This window comes from Zootoca vivipara, chromosome 4 (genome assembly GCF_963506605.1).
Source record: "Zootoca vivipara chromosome 4, rZooViv1.1, whole genome shotgun sequence".
Classification (NCBI taxonomy): domain Eukaryota; kingdom Metazoa; phylum Chordata; class Lepidosauria; order Squamata; family Lacertidae; genus Zootoca; species Zootoca vivipara.
In genome coordinates this window covers 97,848,541-97,867,840 of record NC_083279.1, presented here as the reverse complement: position 1 = coordinate 97,867,840, position 19,300 = coordinate 97,848,541, and the positions used below count along the sequence as shown (strand labels likewise).

General features: G+C 43.7%; 1 protein-coding gene and 1 long non-coding RNA gene across 6 annotated transcripts in view; one reads left to right on the top strand and one right to left on the bottom strand.

Annotated features, from left to right (window-relative positions):
* Positions 1 to 11,376: 11,376 nt before the first annotated feature.
* Positions 11,377 to 18,686, top strand: LOC118085610 (uncharacterized). The gene is made up of 3 exons (XR_004692658.2): positions 11,377 to 11,716; positions 12,006 to 12,057; positions 15,736 to 18,686. It is a non-coding gene; the product is annotated as an uncharacterized LOC118085610 (long non-coding RNA).
* Positions 13,916 to 19,300, bottom strand: part of LOC118085577 (zinc finger protein 501-like) — a 28,523-nt gene continuing 23,138 nt past the window's right edge. For 4 of the 5 annotated variants that reach the window (XM_060274038.1, XM_060274039.1, XM_060274040.1 and 1 more), the window contains one exon: positions 13,916 to 15,133. In XM_060274038.1, the coding sequence (XP_060130021.1) occupies positions 14,118 to 15,133 (1,016 nt within the window). In that variant the 3' untranslated portion in view covers positions 13,916 to 14,117. The remainder of the gene's footprint in view (positions 15,134 to 19,300) is intronic. The other variant, XM_060274042.1, reaches the window with a different exon arrangement.

Sequence of the window (19,300 nt, the reverse complement as noted above, 5' to 3'; positions counted from 1 at the left end):
GGGGGGGGCACCTCAGGGCAGAACTCTAGGGGGAGCTCCAGGTGGGGAAGAGCAGGCAGGAGGGAGAAGGGGGCAAGGGAGACTGGGAGGAGGCAGCATCTAACCCTCCCCCCTTCATCTCTGCAGCATCATGAGGTCAAGTTCAGCTCAGATATGGTCAGTGCGATCTTGCACAGGACCATGGAGGCTGTTCTTGGGGGCCCAGAAAAGGAGGAGGACAGAGAAGTAGGTCCTTTGTCTTGATTTCCCTCTGCACAGCTCTTTCTTCTTCTCACACCCTTGCAAGATTTAACCCAGCAAGATTTAACCCAGTCCTAGACGAAAAGAATGAGAGGACAGGGAGGTGTGTTCTTAGTCCTCTTTACTTTTCGTGCTCCAGGTGATCACAGTTTTTGAGGCAGCAGCACTGAGGGGCCTTTGGACCACCCAGCTGCCCAAGAATCGCACTGCAGAGTCCATTCTGGTTGTGTGAGGGACCCCAGGAGGGAGCTGTCAGGGATGGGCAAGCCAAGACTGGAGTTTGAGGTCAGAGGTGCCCTCCTGATGCCCCCGGAAGACTTGAATTTCCTCCTCTGCTCCCTTCCAGGACAGCCTGGGGCGCCTGGGGGGTTTTGACGAGCGCCCCATAATCCAAACTTCTCCTCCGACCTCTGCCGTGCAATAGTCCAAAGGAAGTTTCAGGCACTCCTGGAGGATGAAAAGCAGGTGAACAGGAAGGTTTGTCGTTGGTCTTGACTTCTCTTGACATGGCTCTTTCTTCCTCCTCTTCCACAATTGCACCCAGGACTCAAAATCTCTCCTCTCTTTTCCCTCCTTGCCCTTCGTGGACCTGTTGCCTTGAACATGGGCGTCTCCCACAGGAACTGAAGTTGCGCTTCCATCATCTGCCGCTCAGAGACCCCAAATGCTCCGCACCTCCTCCTCCTGCTTAACATAAGTGTCCGGGAGATGGCATCAGAGATGACAAAGGAGAGCCAGGGACTCTGTGGTGGGGGCAATGGAGGGCCGCTTTGGCCTAGCATGGCCCCTGACCCTGAGACGCTCTTTCCTCCCGCAGGACCTCAGATGTTACGCCCTTTGGGAAATTGGGGAGGAACAGAAACTAGCGGCCAACAGCATCCCTTCTCTGCTGCCTTTTGCCCGAAGGTTCCCCCATCTCAGAGCAAGTAGCTCTCCCTCATGGATTCAGTCCTTTGAACCCTTCCATCTCCCCAAGAGGCTCCCAAGGCTACTCATCCTTTGCAGTTGATAGCAGACCTAACTTGGGGGGGGGGGGAATGGCTGACTCTTCTGGCAACATCAGAGAATTCTAGAAGACATTCACCCTTTCCAGACCATTATGGATGCACAATTCCCACAGACAAGTTTCTTGGCTAGACAAGGGTCATCGCTGGCCAGAGAGTGTTATCCTCAGCATCCCCAAAGAAGGAGCAGGGTTGCAAGAGCTGCAGCTAATGGAGGGGCTGTCCTCCCCCCTCCCATCTCACCTGGCTGCTAGGTAGGAAAGCAAGACCCAAAGAGAGTTGCGGGAAACCCTGACACCAGCTTGCTCTGTGCCGGAGCCAAAGCTGCGCCTAATGGAGACGCAAGATCTGTTTGGGTGTTGATGTTACGGTAGAAAAGCACTAGGGGCAACGCCAAACTGCCCCAGACACCAAGCACTTCTCTATGTATATAACGGGGTCAAATGCCATCTATATTGCATCTTCAAAATGTTCTCCTTTAGGTCATAATTTGGGGTGAATCTTATATCTTTTAGCCACACCTTTTCCCTCTTTTCCACCATTATTATTTTCCCCAAATCTTGTCCCCATTTTATCATGGCCTCCTTCGTTAATTCGTCTTTCCGTTTCTAATATTAGAATTTACCATTCTAATAATAAATCATATAGATTATTTATATATCTATTTTTCTCTCCTATTATTATTTTATCAAATTTTGAGAAATTATTTTCAAAGCCTAATATTTTATCTATTTGAAATCTTTGATTAATTTGAAAATATTGGAGCCAGACATTCAAATATCTTTGAACTTCTTTATATTCTTTTAACCTTACAATTCCTTCTGTCTTTTCTGCTAACAATTTATAAGTTGGCCACTTCTCTTCCAGATTTTTTCTTTTTACAGCTACTATTTCCTGCGGGGAAATCCACCACGGGGTTTTTGGCTCCAATATCCCTTTATATTTTTTCCAAATTTTTAAGAGTGCTTTTCTTATAATATTATTATTAAATTTACTATAGTCCTTCAATTTTTCCTCCATTAAGTATTTGTGCCATCCGAAGGCCAGACCCACACCCTCTAAATCTAGTACAGCTGCATTTTTTAGTTCCACCCATTCTTTTAACCACATCAGTCCGGCTGCATTATGATAGAGTTCTAAATTCGGCAGGTTAAATCCTCCTCTTTCTCTTTTATCTGTGAACAATTTGAATCCGATTCTAGGTTTTCCCCCACTCCAAATAATTGGAGAGAAGATATATATAGAACAGAAAAAAATGTTGAAATATTTTTTTTAAAAAAAAGTCCCAGAGATGTTCCTGTTGAGTATGTTGTAAGAAGAAATTAAGGGAAAAGATAAATGTTTAGTAATTAAGAAATTAATTAAGAAATTAAGTAATTAGAAATTAAGTAATTAGAAATTAAGGAAAAAGATAAATGTTTAGACTTCACTTGGAGAGTGAAGTCAAATGGGCCTTAGAAAGCACTGCTAATAACAAGGCCAGTGGAAGTGACGATATTCCAGCTGAACTATTTAAAATTTTAAAAGATGATGCTGTTAAGGTGCTACACTCAATATGCCAGCAAGTTTGGAAAACTCAGCAATGGCCAGAGGATTGGAGAAGATCAGTCTACATCCCAATCCCAAAGAAGGGCAGTGCCAAAGAATGCTCCAACTACCGCACAATTGCCCTCATTTCACACGCTAGCAAGGTTATGCTTAAAATTCTAACAGGGAAGGCTTAGGCAGTATGTGGACCGAGAACTCCCAGAAGTGCAAGCTGGATTTCGAAGGGGCAGAGGAACCAGAGACCAAATAGCAAACATGCGCTGGATTATGGAGAAAGCTAGAGAGTTCCAGAAAAACGTCTACTTCTGCTTCATTGACTATGCAAAAGCCTTTGACTGTGTCGACCACAGCAAACTATGGCAAGTTCTTAAAGAAATGGGAGTGCCTGATCACCTCATCTGTCTCCTGAGAAATCTCTATGTGGGACAGTTAGAACTGGATATGGAACAACTGATTGGTTCAAAATTGGGAAAGGAGTACGACAAAGTTGTATATTGTCTCCCTGCTTATTTAACTTATATGCAGAATTCATCATGCGAAAGGCTGGACTAGATGAATCCCAAGCTGGAATTAAGATTGCTGGAAGAAATATCAACAACCTCAGATATGCAGATGAAACAACCTTGATGGCAGAAAGCGAGGAGGAATTAAAGAACCTTTTAATGAGGATGAAAGAGGAGAGCGCAAAATATGGTCTGAAGCTCAACATCAAAAAAACCAAGATCATGGCCACTGGTCCCATCACCTCCTGGCAAATAGAAGGGGAAGAAATGGAGGCAGTGAGAGATTTTACTTTCTTGGGCTCCTTGATCACTGCAGATGGTGACAGCAGTCACGAAATTAAAAGATGCCTGCTTCTTGGGAGAAAAGCAATGACAAACCTAGACAGCATCTTAAAAAGCAGAGACATCACCTTGCCACCAAAGGTCCGTATAGTTAAAGCTATGGTTTTCCCAGTAGTGATGTATGGAAGTGAGAGCTGGACCATAAAGAAGGCTGATCGCCAAAGAATTGATGCTTTTGAATTATGGTGCTGGAGGAGACTCTTGAGAGTCCCATGGACTGCAAGAAGATCAAACCTCTCCATTCTGAAGGAAATCAACCCTCAGTGCTCACTGGAAGGACAGATCGTGAAGCTGAGGCTCCAATACTTTGGCCACCTCATGAAAAGAGAAGACTCCCTGGAAAAGACCCTGATGTTGGGAAAGATGGAGGGCACAAGGAGAAGGGGACGACAGAGGACGAGATGGTTGGACAGTGTTCTCGAAGCTAACTGCGGGAGGCAGTGGAAGACAGGAGTGCCTGGCGTGCTCTGGTCCATGGGGTCACGAAGAGTCGGACACGACTAAATGACTAAACAACAAACAATGTATGTGACTACATCCACCAGGCTCCTCATCGCAAAAAGGTGGAAAAGTTCCAAAATTAGAGGATTGGCAAAAAAAATTGATCAATTACCAAAATTTGGCAAGAAAAAATGGAGAAAGTAAGGGGATATCAGAGCAGAAAATTGACAAGGATTGGGAAAAATTTAATGAATATAAGAAAACAATGGTGAAGAAAAGCCAACTCTTAGCAGACAGATGAAGGTCTCAAGAAAAGATAGAAATCCTTAGAATAAAGAACAGAAAAGGTATACAAAAACTCTGGAAACTGAAACCGAAATGGAGAACAGGTTGGAAGTCACAAGGGGTGTGTGTGAAGGGTGAACAGGTGGTTGGGAATCTTTTTGATTTTTTTTTCCTTCCTTAAGAAATATGTTTGTAAGACTTTTTTCTTTTTTGTTGTTTCTTTTAATATTTTGAATAATCATTGTATCATGGGTATCTTTTTTGGATGTTTTTTAAATATTTTGAGTAATTATTGTATTATGGAAATTATAATAAAAATATTATATTAAAAAAAAGAAAAGAATACAATTGAAGAAAGTTTCTTCAATTATAGTCTTATCAAACGTTATAGCCAAATAATCAGAAAAAAGAAGCACAACTTGCTTTGGTTGACTTCTGTCAGTGTGTTATGTGATTGCTACCAAGTTGGTGGGTTTTTTGTGTTGTTTCATTTAGTGAGGTTGTGAAACATTATAAAATTATAGATATGGTACAAAGAAAGCGATGTAAAATGGTAAAATAGTACTATTAAATGAACAAGGCTACAGTTATGAAGATATTATGACGATTTATTTAGTGAGGTTGTAGAATATAATAAAATTATACAAATATTTAATAGATAATTGCATTTTAATGTTATGTTGGGAGCTGCCCAGAGTGGCTGGGGAAACTCAGCCAGGTGGGCAGGGTATAAATAATAAATTATTATTATAAAATTATTATTATAGAAATAGCACAAAAAGTTGAGTGGTCAATCAGAAAGCGATGTAAAATAGTACTATTAAGTGAGCAAGGCTACAGTTATGAAGAAATTAGGAGAGAGATTGGGGGAAACTTAACCAAAGCTGGCCTTTCTATATTTTTGAAGAGGTATAAGGAGACTCAGTCACTACAAAATCACACTGGTAAAGGCAGGAAAAGGTGCACAAAGGCGATTGAAGAATGGAGAGACTGTCAGATTATTATGATTTTCATTATAAATGTGATGGAAGCCACCCAGAGTAGCTGGGGCAACCCAGCCAGATGGGCAGGGTATAAATAAAAATTATTGTGGTACCTCGATTTAACAACAGTCCTGTTCTGGAAAAGATTAAGTTTGTAAACTGAGGTACTACTGTATTACTATCATCATCATCATCATCATCATCACTGCTACTACTACCTGAGATTCTATAAGCCTGGCTTTTCTCTGGGATGGATTTTGTTTGGCCCAGTCATGGCATCCCTTCCATCTCCAATGTCAGTCGTCTCTTTGGTCAAGCCAAGACTGACAGGAGCAAAAACAAAAACAGAAAACCTGAACCTATTTATCTTTCCTAACAATTCTGAAGCTGACATTTAAGATGGCCTGGGCAATTCAGAGCAGCCCAATCGTGGCAGAAAAAGGAATAATTTGAGGAAGAAAAAGAAAAAAAGCCCTGTAATTTACTGTTTATTGTGGAGTTGTTAGGTGTTCCCAGGTGTTATAGGGGACGCTGTTGAGCTCTGTGAAAATATATGAGGTTGGTCACATAGAGATATTTTTGAATTTCCAGGCAGATATGACGATCCCTGTGGCATTTAACGGTCTATTGACCCAATACCTCCCTCGCCTATTTCTTCCCTTGCTGCCACCAACCAGTAAATCTGTGTACTGGTACACAATTGATTGGAATCCAGTCAGATGAACAGTGAACAAAACAATTAAGTTTATTTAGGTGATGATCTTATAAGCATAAAAATTATTCACGGTTTCTCAAATATGTTTACTTAAACTTAACCTTTAGTATTAGTTCCCTCCTTTGTCCTCCCTGACTGAAGTTCCCTTCTTATTACTCTTACAGATTCTGCACCACAGCTCACCTCACTAGCTTCTCTAACCCTCTCTCTATCTCAAAATCTTCTCCACCTCTCTCATCAACTCAACTCCTTAACTCCCTCCTCCTGTCTGCCTGATTCTCCTGATATACCCCTGCTTCTGCCTGGAGAGCTCCTATTGGCTGTTTACCTCCCTTGCAACTTAACTCTTGCTAGACCCCTAGAGGTGAAACGCCACAATCCCACAGGGAGCCTTACCAAGAGAGGCCACGATCCCACAATTCTCCTCCATGACCTCCTTATGCAGAGCTCTCTGGTCAGGATCCAGTAACGCCCACTCTTCGTCCGTGAAACGAACAGCGACATCTTCAAAGCACACTGGACCCTAAAAGAAAAAAGGGAAATGTCCCCCTCTGCAACAATATTTATCTGCTACACAATGCTCTGTTGTTTCCTTCCTCTTAATTGCGGTGTTGTTTCAATAGGATTGTTTTGCTGCACATTTCAATTATGCTTATTTTATTCTGCGTTTTAATTATGGGTATTCGTCTTTGTGCAAATAGGTTGTACTCCACCTTGTGTTTTTCAAGTCATTCTGCCTTCGCAAGCATTCCACTTTGCCTGACGGAAGGATCTACTTTCTCCTCTCCTTGTGAGCTGTTATGGGGAGGTTCCCTCTCAATGCCGTGTGAGCATTTTCACCCCAATCTGTAATTGATGCTGATGCTGATGGTAGCACAAATTCTGACACTGATACAGATTATCAGAATGAAAATACCTCTTTTAAGAAATCAGATGGGTCTGACACTGATCTAGTGGTAGAATCTTTGCCAGATACAGGTCACCATTCTCCCAAGGAGGAGGAACCAGACCCAGAGGATCCCAGAGTATTGCATAGATAACTACCAAGGGACAACCACCTAAGCGATTTTCTAAAGAATTTGCTAAAGCTGCTTTTTCAGATATGGCTGCCACTAGCAACCCAAACTCAGTTTTTGAACCAACTAACTACAAAGAGGTTCAAAATTTACCTGAAAAAGATGCCGAACCTTGGCTTAACGCCATGAACGCTGAATTGAATTCCCTAAAGCAAAATGACACGTGGGAATTGGTTCCAGCAGAACCAGGCATGAAACTTGTAGACAGCAGGTGGATTTACAAAACCAAGACTGATCAGACTTGTAAAGTGGTCAGATATAAAGCCAGATTAGTTGCACGTGGTTTTTCTCAAGTACCTGATCAGGACTATCATGAGACATATTCACCGACAGTCAAATTTGAGACAGTTAGGCTGTTGATGAAAATTGCTGCAGAAGAGGGCATGACCATATCTCATCACGACGTTAATACTGCGTTTTTGTACGGAATTCTCAATGAGAGTATTTACATGTCACCGCCAGACGGAGTGCAGATAAAATAGGGGATGGTGTGTAAATTTAAAAAATCCCTGTATGGCCTAAAACAAAGCACTCGATGCTGGCACACTAAGCTGACAGAAGTGCTGTTTTCCTTAGGTTTCCAGCAAGGAAAGGCTGATTATTGTGTTTTTGTTAAAGAATCTAACCAGCACAAATTGTACTGCATTTGTTTTGTGGGTGATATTTTGTTTTTCTGGAAGGATGCAAATATTTACAAAACCACTCTTGCAAAGCTGCAAAAGCATTTTGATATGAAAGACCATGGGGAAGTCAGCAATTATCTCTCACTGGAAGTAGAGAATCAATCACGTAAGATCAATGATGTGATTGAAAAATTAAATCTGACAGATGTCAATTCTGTAGACATTGCTGTTAGCATAAATTTGCTCAGCAGATGTGTAAATCAACCTACAGTGCAAGACTGGAAGGCACTGAAAAGCATAGTTAGGTATTTAAAAGGCACTATGCATTACAGGTTGAAGCTTACTAGCCAAAAATCTGGAGGTCTTGAGATCTATGCCGATGCCAGTTTTGGTAGCGATACAACTGATGGCAAGAGCACCTCAGGTGTATGTTATTTGTACAACCAGTGCCTATTTGATTGGTCTTGTAGGAAGCAAGCAACAGTAAGCATGAGTTCATGTGAAGCAGAACTCAACGCTTTAAATTTTTCCCTCATGAATGTAGAGTGGTTGTTGCAACTATGTGAGGATATGAGAGTAAAAATTTCTTGTCCAGTTCAAGTTTATCAGGACAACAAAACCTGCATAGAACTAATCCATTCAGAAAGGTGCAAGCAAAGAACAAAACATTTGCTAATCAAATTGCACCGTGCCAGAGAATGCATTCAGAAAGGAGTTGTAAAAGTCTCATATATGTCAGGGAAAGAAATACCTGCTGATGCTTTGACTAAAGCTGTTAATAAGGAACAACTTGGTATATATGTAAAAAAATTGCTTTTGTGCTAGATTTTCATAATGGTCAGAATGAAAAGGGGGAGGTTGTGAGCATTTTCACCCCTCCCGTTCTGAACATCTGGTGATATCTGCTGTTGGGAGGGAACAGTTAGGAACTGTTACTTTGTTGTTTTTCATTCCTGACTCTGCTCTCTGCCGTGTGCTGTGTGCAGCTTAATATCTGCAAGCATGAGCAAGCATGGTTTCTAGCAATGCAGAATGTGGAGGCAACTGAAGGGATTTCTGTGAGATTAATCAACCTGGTTTCTGCTGCCTTCCAGTCAGTGCATGAAGTAGAACCGACTGATAAGGGAATCATTTTTATCTTGTGAAAAATGGATGCTTGGCTCTAGTGGGGGTCCTCACCCAGGGGTCCTAAGGAGTTGCTCCCCACCTCCACCCTCACTCCCCTGCTTCTGTCTCCTTTTCTTGCACTTGGACTCTCTGCCGCTCTCAAGACAGACTCCTGCGGTGTGGTCCCTTTCTCTTTGCTCTGAGGGCCAGGTATGTGTCTTACCAACCCCCTGAGGGCCAAGTGGGTGGTGCCAAAGACATCTCCCTTGAAATTTAGGCGAGTAAATTATTATTATTATTAGATAGCTTAATACACACAGCTATTGATGCCAAGGTCCCTGGAGGCTCAGTGAGTAGCAGTGCTGGTTTGCCAGCAACAATCCCTTTGGGACAGAGAGGATGTGGTCCTGGGATGCCATGCTCTGGGTGCGAGGGGATTGCTGCAGTGGCCTCCGTGTGGAGCTGCCCTTGGAGACGAATGGGAAACTGGTTTGCGATGCAGCAGCCAGAATATGGGCTGGGATCCCTCTCTTTATTCCTGGCCTTTCTCTCCCACCTTAACTTCCTTCCTCCCCGTGGGTTTTTAATATTGGGGGGGGGCTAGTCCACCTCCTCGTCCAGCTTTGGAAAACCATTTGCATGTGTTTCCTCTGTTGTGCAATGACGCTGAGCGACGTCACACAGAGTTAAAGTCCTAGGTACTCCTTTGTTTGAAGAAGGGAGATTTCGTGGGAGTTTGGGATCCTCTGATCTCCAGGAAGGAGAGTGTTGCAGACCTCGCCCCTCCCTGGCAGGACCCTCCCCTCCCTGACTTGGGTTTGTCCCCCCCCCACTGCATGAGCAGATCAGGCCCCCCAGGCACCCTCCCCTGCTGCAGCCCTGGGACCCCCACCGTCTCCCCACTGCACCCTCGGGGGGGGGGGAGAGAGAGGAGACACACCAGATCATACCAGGTGTGAAGGGACAGCGATGCAGCCCTTGGATTTTTTCCACGGTTAATTATTTGTTTGTTTTTATTTTTTATTTTAATATTTTTTGTTATTTGGTTCTTTTTTGTTCTTTAGTTTAATATTTTTTTATTTTACCTTTCTATTTTGTGCACATTTGTGCCTATTTTGTATATATATAAATTCATATATTTCTTTTGTACATAGAATACTTAGGGTTAGGTGTAGGCTTAGGGCTGCGGTTGGGGTATGATTTAGGCTTGGATGGTCTTTTTAGATAGCTAGTGAACGCCATGCACTGCACTCATAGGTCCACAGATGTACAGAGATGTACAGATGTACAGAGAGGGGAACGATGCCTTGACCTGACAGGAGCCATTTTTCCTTGCCAGAAACAGAGGTCAAGGAAGGGCTATCCCTTGCTCAACAGGAGGAATAATCCCCACTTGACCCCAGACCATCACTGGAATACGCATCGCCTCTTTTACAACTCCTCCATAAACATACATAATAATGCCTTAACTCAGGAAGCTCTGGCGCAACAGTAATTGCGCATTTCGCACCAATCCCCCTCCTTTATCTCTGCCCCGAAGTGTTTTTCCTCCCAGGAAGGAGACTTGCTGAATCTAAAATCCTCCCTTAATTCTTTCTGAATAAAACTATATTCTTGTATGAATTTATCTGTTTGGTTGTATTAAGGGGACAGGGGTTTCTTTGAATGTATAAAAAGAAAGCTATAGCTGTGAATGTATTCTTTTATATATCCTATACTGGAAATGTCAAGACTTTTAAGTGTTTCACTCACATCCTCCTTATAAACTTGTATCTGTCTGTATTGCTAAAATGTAACTTGCCTCCTTTCCCATTTACCACAGCGCCATCTAGCTTGTCTAATAATAGTGACACCAATACACAACTCAGTGAAGAAAAACAATTTATTCAACACAGGTGTCATCCTGTGAACAAATAAATTGTATGAATAATCATTATCAGGACCATCACCCCAATTGTCCCGCTAAGGTCCCCACATCGAAAAACCTATCAAACCTTTGTACTTACCTGATTGCCCTCCACCCAAACTGTCTCCCACCTTTTATTGTAATTGAGTAACATTGGGAAGGAATATTATAAAAAGTTGGAAGCTCCCTTTGTTCTTCGCTCCGTCTTGTTGCGTGAGAGGGGAACCGCTGTTGCAACAGCCTTTTATTTCTTTATTTTCTGTTAAAATAAACTGCCTTGCTTTTGGAAGTCCTGGTTCGGTCTCTGTCTTTTACAGTCGGTAAGAGATTATTAATTGCATCTCTTGCCGGCTTTCCCGGACTCTTCCTGGGTCAGGATCCTGTTTTCGCCGGTCCTCAGGACCCCCCTAAATTTCACTTCACTAGTGTTATAAGAGAATCCATGACCAGAGAGGGGACCCCAATATAAATTTAAGAACCCTGCTTGGTATGCCTATTGCCTTTAAACATTGCCCTTCAAACTGAACGTTCCTTCCACATGTTGGTCACTGAAGTTCAATCTTTGTATCAATTTCCTTCCTGTTTTTTTTTAAATACTTTTGTATTTGTTTCTAAACTTTGTATCAGTTTGTATCAAAACTGTCAAATTGACTTTGTACCACCCACAACTGTCAAAATACTTCCCAGCACCACCCACTGAGTCTACAAATGGACACACACACAAATACAACTTCAGAAAGTTTTATTTAAATAAAGTAAAATGCAGGACAAGGCATCACACCTGCACTGATGAATCCTGACTCCTTATCAGACAGCCTAGCACTTCCCAAGACTGGCCCCTGACTCTGTGGCTATTTCCTCTTACAGGACCTCCAAGGATATGCCCTCTGTGACAATGGGAAAGAGCGGAAACTAGCGCAAACAGCATCTCTCCCAGCTCAGAGTAAGTATTTTGCCTTCCTGTATTCATTTCTTTGGTTGCTTCCATCCTCCCATTAGCACATCCCCGAGTGACTCTGAACGCAGATAATGCGGTGTGTGTTCCTGGGTGCCAGGATGAGGCCAGCGGCTTTTCCTGCCCCCTTTCCTGCTGCTGCCCTTCCACCTCTGCCCAGGAGGCTGCAGGGCTCCAGGTGGTCCTCTGGGACAAGGGATTGGGTCCAAGGTGGGTGCAGCCATCCAAGGTGGGTTTTTGTACTGTCATCTGACCCAGATTTTTCTTTCCTCTGCAGAATGTAATAGCTCGGCCAGAGTTGGCCTACCTGAGGCCCGATGGAAGAGAAGGTAAGCCCCACACCTTGGAGACAGGGAACTCCCTTGTCCCTTCTTTGCCCAAGACTCACCTCCCAGGTTTTCTTGCTGGGAGTCCTGCAGGACCTGCTCCCTGCCTGGCAGGCCTTTCCCACCTGGCCTGGGAGGGCAGTGCCCAGACTGACTCCAGCTACAAGAAGCGGAGGGGGCTGAACAGACTCTGGGGTTGGGGTCTTGTTGAGGGGTGCTTGCTAGCAGGGGTGCTTCCCGCTTCCTTTGCCCTCCATGGTCTCCCTGCCTGAGCTGACAGAGCTGGTCTCACAGGCAGAGTTCAGGACTCCCCGACTGCTGGTGCTGGACGACTTCAAAATCTGTGCCGAAGCAGCTGGCTCTGGGGTGCTCAGGACCAATGGGGAGGGATGATGGGAACTGTAGTCCAGGAGCTGCTGGAGACCCAAGTTGGGGAAACCCTGCTTTCTATTTTCTTGTATTTTTCTCCCCTCATGACCTTTGTGCGTTTTTATTTTTTATTTTTAGGAGGGCAAGTTTAAAGAGAAATTGTATGGCAAGTTGCAGAAGAGTAAAAGGTTGCGTTTGAAAAACACACACAAAAAAGTGTGTGGTTTTTTTTTTTTGGCCTTCATAAATATTTTAATGGGCGGGGGGCAAAGACCCCTAGTTAGTGCCTATTCCCTACACCTACATGTCTCCGGATGGTCACAACATAAAAGCACAACATAAAAGCACACACCACATTTTAGGAGGGCATTGGATGTCAATCAGCCAAAGGCCTGGTTAAAAAGGTGCCAATTTGCCTGGCTCCTAAAGCTGTATAATGTAGGGTTATCAGACGTCCCCAGTTCCCAGGGACAGTTCCCGGTTTTACCAATCTGTCCATGGCCAAAGATGCCAACAGCAAGAGGCGATGTGGCCAATTCTGTTGCCAGTGTGGACGGCCGGGCTGCATTGGACGAGGGGGAACATTCCCCCTCCCGCTCCCACCCTCCTCCTCCTCATTGCTGTTTTGGCGGAAACCTTACCCCAAGGGCTGAGGGGAGACGCGGAGGGTGCCGGCATATGGTTTATGATGTTCCTTCTCGAACGTCCAAATTTGAGAGGGGTGCGGATGCAAGGAAAGGATCGCTGTTGGCAGTCATAAAGGCTGGGCGCTTTTATTGCCCTACCAAAGGAGACACCACCCTTCCGCCTCCTCGCTTTTTAAATAATACTCAGCCACATGGCTGCACCCTCTCCCCACACATTCTCCCTATTGCATTTTTCTCTGCCTGAAGCGTCAGACAGAAAATAGGGGAGGTTCGTATTAAAATAGCTTTGGTTATCTATCCATTTGTATTCCTCATGTGCCTTTTTCTGGGACGACCCCTACCCCCCCTTTTTGTTCCTTCCTTCCTTTTCGGTGACGCTTCCAGGAATCCCAGAAAAGGGGGGCCAAATCCACCCACCCAACTCCACACCCACCTCCCTCAGTTCCATCCATCCCGTCCTAATTTTGCTTTCCCTTCTCTCTCCCCTTCCCCCTCCTTCACCCATTATTAATAATTATTAATTATTATTCACCCATAACCAAGGAACCTGGCTCTAGGTGCCAAGGAAACTACATGTTTACAAAATGATGCTCCCTACTAATAATCCAGATGCTACTGTCTTTTAACACCTTTGGCTGCTGCAAAAACGTGTCCCTGGATTCATTGGAAAAAAATTGTAATCTGGTTTTTCCGATCTTTGTATGGATTATTTGATGGGAAGTGAGATTGGAGCTCTGCCTGAAGCTCTTTCCACATTCAAAGCACTGATAGGGTTTCTCCCCTGTATGAATTCTTTGATGGGAAGTGAGTTTGGACCTCTCAGTGAAGCTCTTTCCATAATAATAATAATAATAATTTATTATTTATACCCCGCCCATCTGGCCGGGTTCCCCCAGCCACTCTGGGCGGCTTCCAACAAAACATTAAAATACAGAAATCAAACATTAAAACCGTCCCTAAACAGGGCTGCCTTGAGATGCCTTCTAAAAGTCTGGTAATTGTTCTCTTTGACCTCTGGTGGGAGGGCATTCCACAGGGTGGGTGCCACTACCGAGAAGGCCCCACACACTGATAGGGTTTCTCCCCTGTATGAATTCTTTGATGGGAAGTGAGACTGGAGCTGTGACTGAAGCTCTTTCCACATTCCACACACTGATATGGTTTCTCCCCTGTATGAATTCTTTGATGGGAAGTGAGAGAGGATCTATCAGTGAAGCTCTTTCCACATTCCGCACACAGATAGGGTTTCTCCCCTGTATGAATTCTTTGATGGGAAGTGAGACTGGAGCTGTGACTGAAGCTCTTTCCACATTCCGCACACTGATAGGGTTTCTCCCCTGTATGAATTCTTTGATGGGAAGTGAGACTGGAGCTGTGACTGAAGCTCTTTCCACATTCCGCACACAGATAGGGTTTCTTCCCTGTATGAATTCTTTGATGGGAAGTGAGACTGTAGCTGTGACTGAAGCTCTTTCCACATTCTGCACACTGATAGGGTTTCTCCCCTGTATGAATTCTTTGATGGGAAGTGAGACTGGAGCTGTGACTGAAGCTCTTTCCACATTCCGCACACAGATAGGGTTTCTTCCCTGTATGAATTCTTTGATGGGAAGTGAGACTGTAGCTGTGACTGAAGCTCTTTCCACATTCCGCACACTGATAGGGTTTCTCCCCTGTATGAATTATTTGATGATTAGTGAGATTGGAGCTATGACTGAAGCTTTTTCCACATTCCACACACTGATATGGTTTCTCTCCTGTATGAATTTTTTGATGGGAAGTGAGATGGGAGCTCTGACTGAAGCTCTTTCCACATTGCACGCACTGATAGGGTTTCTCCCCTGTATGAATTCTTTGATGGGAAGTGAGATGGGAGCTCTGACTGAAGCTCTTTCCACATTCCATGCACTGATAGTGTTTCTTTCTGATGAGATTTTGTTGATGGGAAGTGGAATGGGAGCTCTGACTGCAGATTTCTCCACACTCCAAATTTTTATGTGGCTTCTCCTCTCTGCGGATTTTGTCATGGTCACCTTTGTTCTCGATTTCGAATTCATTACAATCTGCAATGGTGAGAAAAAGGGATTAGAACCTCAGGAATAAATGGAGAACTGAAGGGAGTTGGGTGTGTGTTCATTACCTGTGTTGTTTATCATTAACCAACATATTTATTATTAGATTCTGTTGAGTTGTTGAATGTTGCTTTGTTTGATATACAGTAGTGGTCAAAATTGTGGAAGACTTTTGGGGGAAAGTATATTTCAGAGGTTTGATGGCTTATAACACTTCTTTTGGAGTAATATCATAAAATTATATATCAATGGAAAGATAATTTAATCAATAATGCAATTCAACAAAGTTTGTTCAATTATCCGTATTCTATCAAATGTTATAGCCAAATAACCAGAAAAAGGAAGCACAACTTGCTTAGGTTGACTTTTGTCATTGTGCTGTGTGATTGCTATTAAGTTTGTTGTTTTTTTGTGTTCTTTCATTTAGTGACATTGTAAAACATAATAAAATTATAGAAATGGCAGAAAGAATTGACTGGTCACCCAGGAAAAAATGTAAAATAGTACTATAAAGTGAACTAGGCTACAGTTATGAAGAAATTAGAAGAGAGATTGGGGAAAACTTAACCAAAGCTGGCCTTTCTATATTTTAGAAGAGGTATAAGGCTGGTAAAGGCAGGAAAAGATGCACAAGGCACGAGACGACTGAAGAATGGAGAGACTGTCCCTACGTGACAGAAGAAAATCATCTGGGTGTATACAAGGTGACATGGGGAAATGTAATGTGAAGTTGAGTGAAAGGACTGGTCTAAATGTTAGAATTCTAAGGAAAAAGCCATTGTTATCTCTCAAGCAAAGGTTGAAAAGATTAAACCCATGTTAACTGGACAGAGGAACAATGGGTCAGTGTTATTTGGAGCAATGAGACCCAAATCTCCTTGCTTGGTAGCGATGACATGAAATACGCGAGAAGAATCAGAGAAGATTTACATCCTACTTGCGTTACACCAACCGTGAAACACCCAGATAGTGTGATGATCTGGGGTTGTATGGCAGCAAAAGGTGTGGGCAGAAATACTTGAGCCCAAACTGAAGCATTCCGCAGGTGATCTTTTCCCACATAATGAAGCACTTATAAAGATTTATTTGTTTGTTTACAGTGGTGCCTCACTTAACGAATGCTCTGTAAGACGAATTTTTCGCTAGACGAATGGATTTTGCGATCGGAGGTTGCCCCGCAAGACGACGAGGTTTTCTATGGCCGCCGCTTCGTCTTGCGAAGCGTGGCCATAGAAAAACAAACCTCCGACTGCAAAGTCCAGTGTGCAGCAAAAAATTGCCACGGCTTTTTGCCACCTGCCTTCCCCTGGGCTTGGGGAAGGCAGGCGGCAAATCACCCCCACACCGCCGCACTTCGGCTCCAGGGTTCAGAGCCGAAGTGCAGCGGTGCGGGTGCTGCGAAGGCAAGCAGCTGTGTGCCAGGCAACTGGGGGAAGGCAGCCCCCGCACTGCCGCACTTCAGCTCCGTCCCCCAGACCCGTGTATAATCCTAAAACAAGTCTAAAACTATTGGAAATGCATTTGAATTGGCCACAGAGGAGGGGTAAAAGGGAAGTCGACCTCCTCTATTGAGAGACCGATGAAACAGTAACCTGATCCCTGCCAGGAAGGTGAAAAGAAACAGCTAATTTGTTACCAATTGGACTTAAAAGCTCCCTCCCTGGAGCGGGGGTGGGGGGAGAGTGAAGAGCAAGTTTAATTTAAATCTCCTGCAAATCAAAGAAGTGATTTTAAAGGAACTCCCTGAAGAAGTCTGTTTTGGGTTCCTGGAGGGACAGGCGAATATACCACAGAAATTAAGTGAGGATTACAGATCTTTTATTAATCTGGTTTTGACTTGGTTAAATAGTAAAGAATTGGAATCACGGGAGAAATAAAAAAGAGAAAAGATTTCCAGACTGGGTTCAAAATGGAGAATTAATGATATAAACAATATTCCTGCCATTTCCGGCTCTGCATATGGCTGTTTTCCCACGGGATGGAAAGTGATAAGATGGCTGTAGTCTCAACATTCAACAAAGAGGTACTCTGGCTAAGGATTTCTATGACACTCTTGGATATTAAAAAGGAATTGAATGAGCAAAACCAACAAATAAGGAACTATTTGGACAATAGATCTGGAGTGGTGTCAGAGGTCCAAGAGGAATTATTGACAACGGGCAAGGAAGTAGAGCCGCAGTCTGCCATGTACATTGAAGAAGAGGAGGAAGATGAAGCAAAGGTCCCACAAGTGAGAGATGTGGGACTGAGAAAGGACTTGCAACAAGAACCACTCAATGAGAAAATAGAATGGGCCTTTGTACTCCCAGTGAGAGGGGGAGGACAGGGCATATTCGGGAAATTTTTAAAGAGGTTAAACAATGTTGGGAGGTAGATAGAGGGAGGGAGAAACAGAAGGAGTGGTACAAAAAAGTTGGAAAGAGCATATGGGAAAGGGTAGGAATGGGGTAAAGGAATTATATTAGGAATATTGGATTGATGATATGGAAGACCCGATACTGGTTTGAATTATGGAATTTGCTGTTATCTCCAGAGAATCTGGAATTGGTGGAAGGAGGGATGGATTTATTATTGTTATAATTGTATTATGTATTATGATTTAAGTTAACAATTGAAGGATGATTCATTGTTAGCAAAAAGTAAAGGTGAGGGAAAGTTATGGATTATATATAGAAAGGTAAATAGAAATGTTAGATTGGAATAATTGGATAAAAGGAGAGATAAGTAGTATTGAAATATGAGATATCATGTATATTGAATACTGTTAAATTGGATATTATAAAGGATCTCAATATGGGGAGAGCCGGGGAAGTCCCATAAGGAAGTTATGAAAAAGATTTGATGGTTAGATTTTTGTTCTTTGGTTTCCCCCCTCTCTTTTCTTTTGCTTTCCCCCCTTCTTTTTCTTGTTTTGTCATGTGTGGATTGTATTGTATTTTCTTTTTGTCTTTTGTATGCTATGTTGTTGAGAAAATTTTAATAAACAGATTAAAAAGAAAAAGCTAATAGAGTTCTGTCAAGAGAACAAGCTGGTCATCACAAACACTATTTTCCAACAACACAAGAGACGACTCCACACATGGATATCACCAAATGGGCAGCATAGAAATCAGATTGATTATATTATCTGCAGCCAAAGATGGAGAAGCTCTATACAGTCAGCAAAAACAAGACCTGGAGCTGACTGTGGCTCAGATCACCCGCTTCTTATACCGTATTTCTCCTATTTTAAGACACCGTCTTATATTTATTTTACTCAAGAAAATAAGCATATGGCTTATTTTCAAGGGGTGTCTTAAAATACACTGGGGGAAGACTGGGGGAAGAAGGCGAAAGGCTGTAGCAAGTAAACAGGGCTGGTGAAGAAAACCCAGCCTTTTACCAGGGGACGCTGTGGCTTTAAACCACTCCAAGAAGTGATCGGGTGGGTTTCCTCCCCGCCCCGCTTGAACAAACGTCCCCTCCCTGCTCCGTTGCCTCGCTTACCCGTGCTCCGGTATCTGATTAAATGAGAAGGAAGTGTGGGAGTGAAGCTCTCCCTTTAAGAGGCAGCCTGCAAAGGCAATTTCAACAATTCGTCATTGCAGGCTGCCTCTTAAAGGGAGAGCTTCGCAGCCTCCACTCCCAAACTTCCTTCTCATTTAATCAGACACCGGAGTGCAGGTGGGGGGGCAGGGAGGAAAAGAGGATTGCTGAAAAGGGGAGGGGGAGGAAGAAAGAAGGACGGGGCGGGGGAGGTTCACGGAGGTGAGAAAGCGAGCGAGGCAACAGAGCAGGGAGCGGAAATTACAATGGCAATTTCAACATTGCAGGATGGCATTCCACAGCTCTCGCTCTTCCCCTCTTGTTCACATCGGCAGACTGGGGATGCCGCCACCACAGCCAAACACCCATTAAAATCGGAGAGGGAGGGGGAACCTTGAGAATCTGGGACCTTTCTCCCACCCCCTGACCAGCAAGGGAGGGCTTGTTTTCTCCTCTCTCTCACACACACTCTCTCTCACACACATACACACATTCACTCACTCACTCTTTCTGCCGTCCGCCTCTCCAAGCCAACTCATCAACCCAGAAATCAAGGGGACGGAGGAAGCCAGCGAGATTCTCGGACTCGTTGCTGCTGCTGGCTCCCGGAGGCAGCCTGCCGGGTCGGCGCCC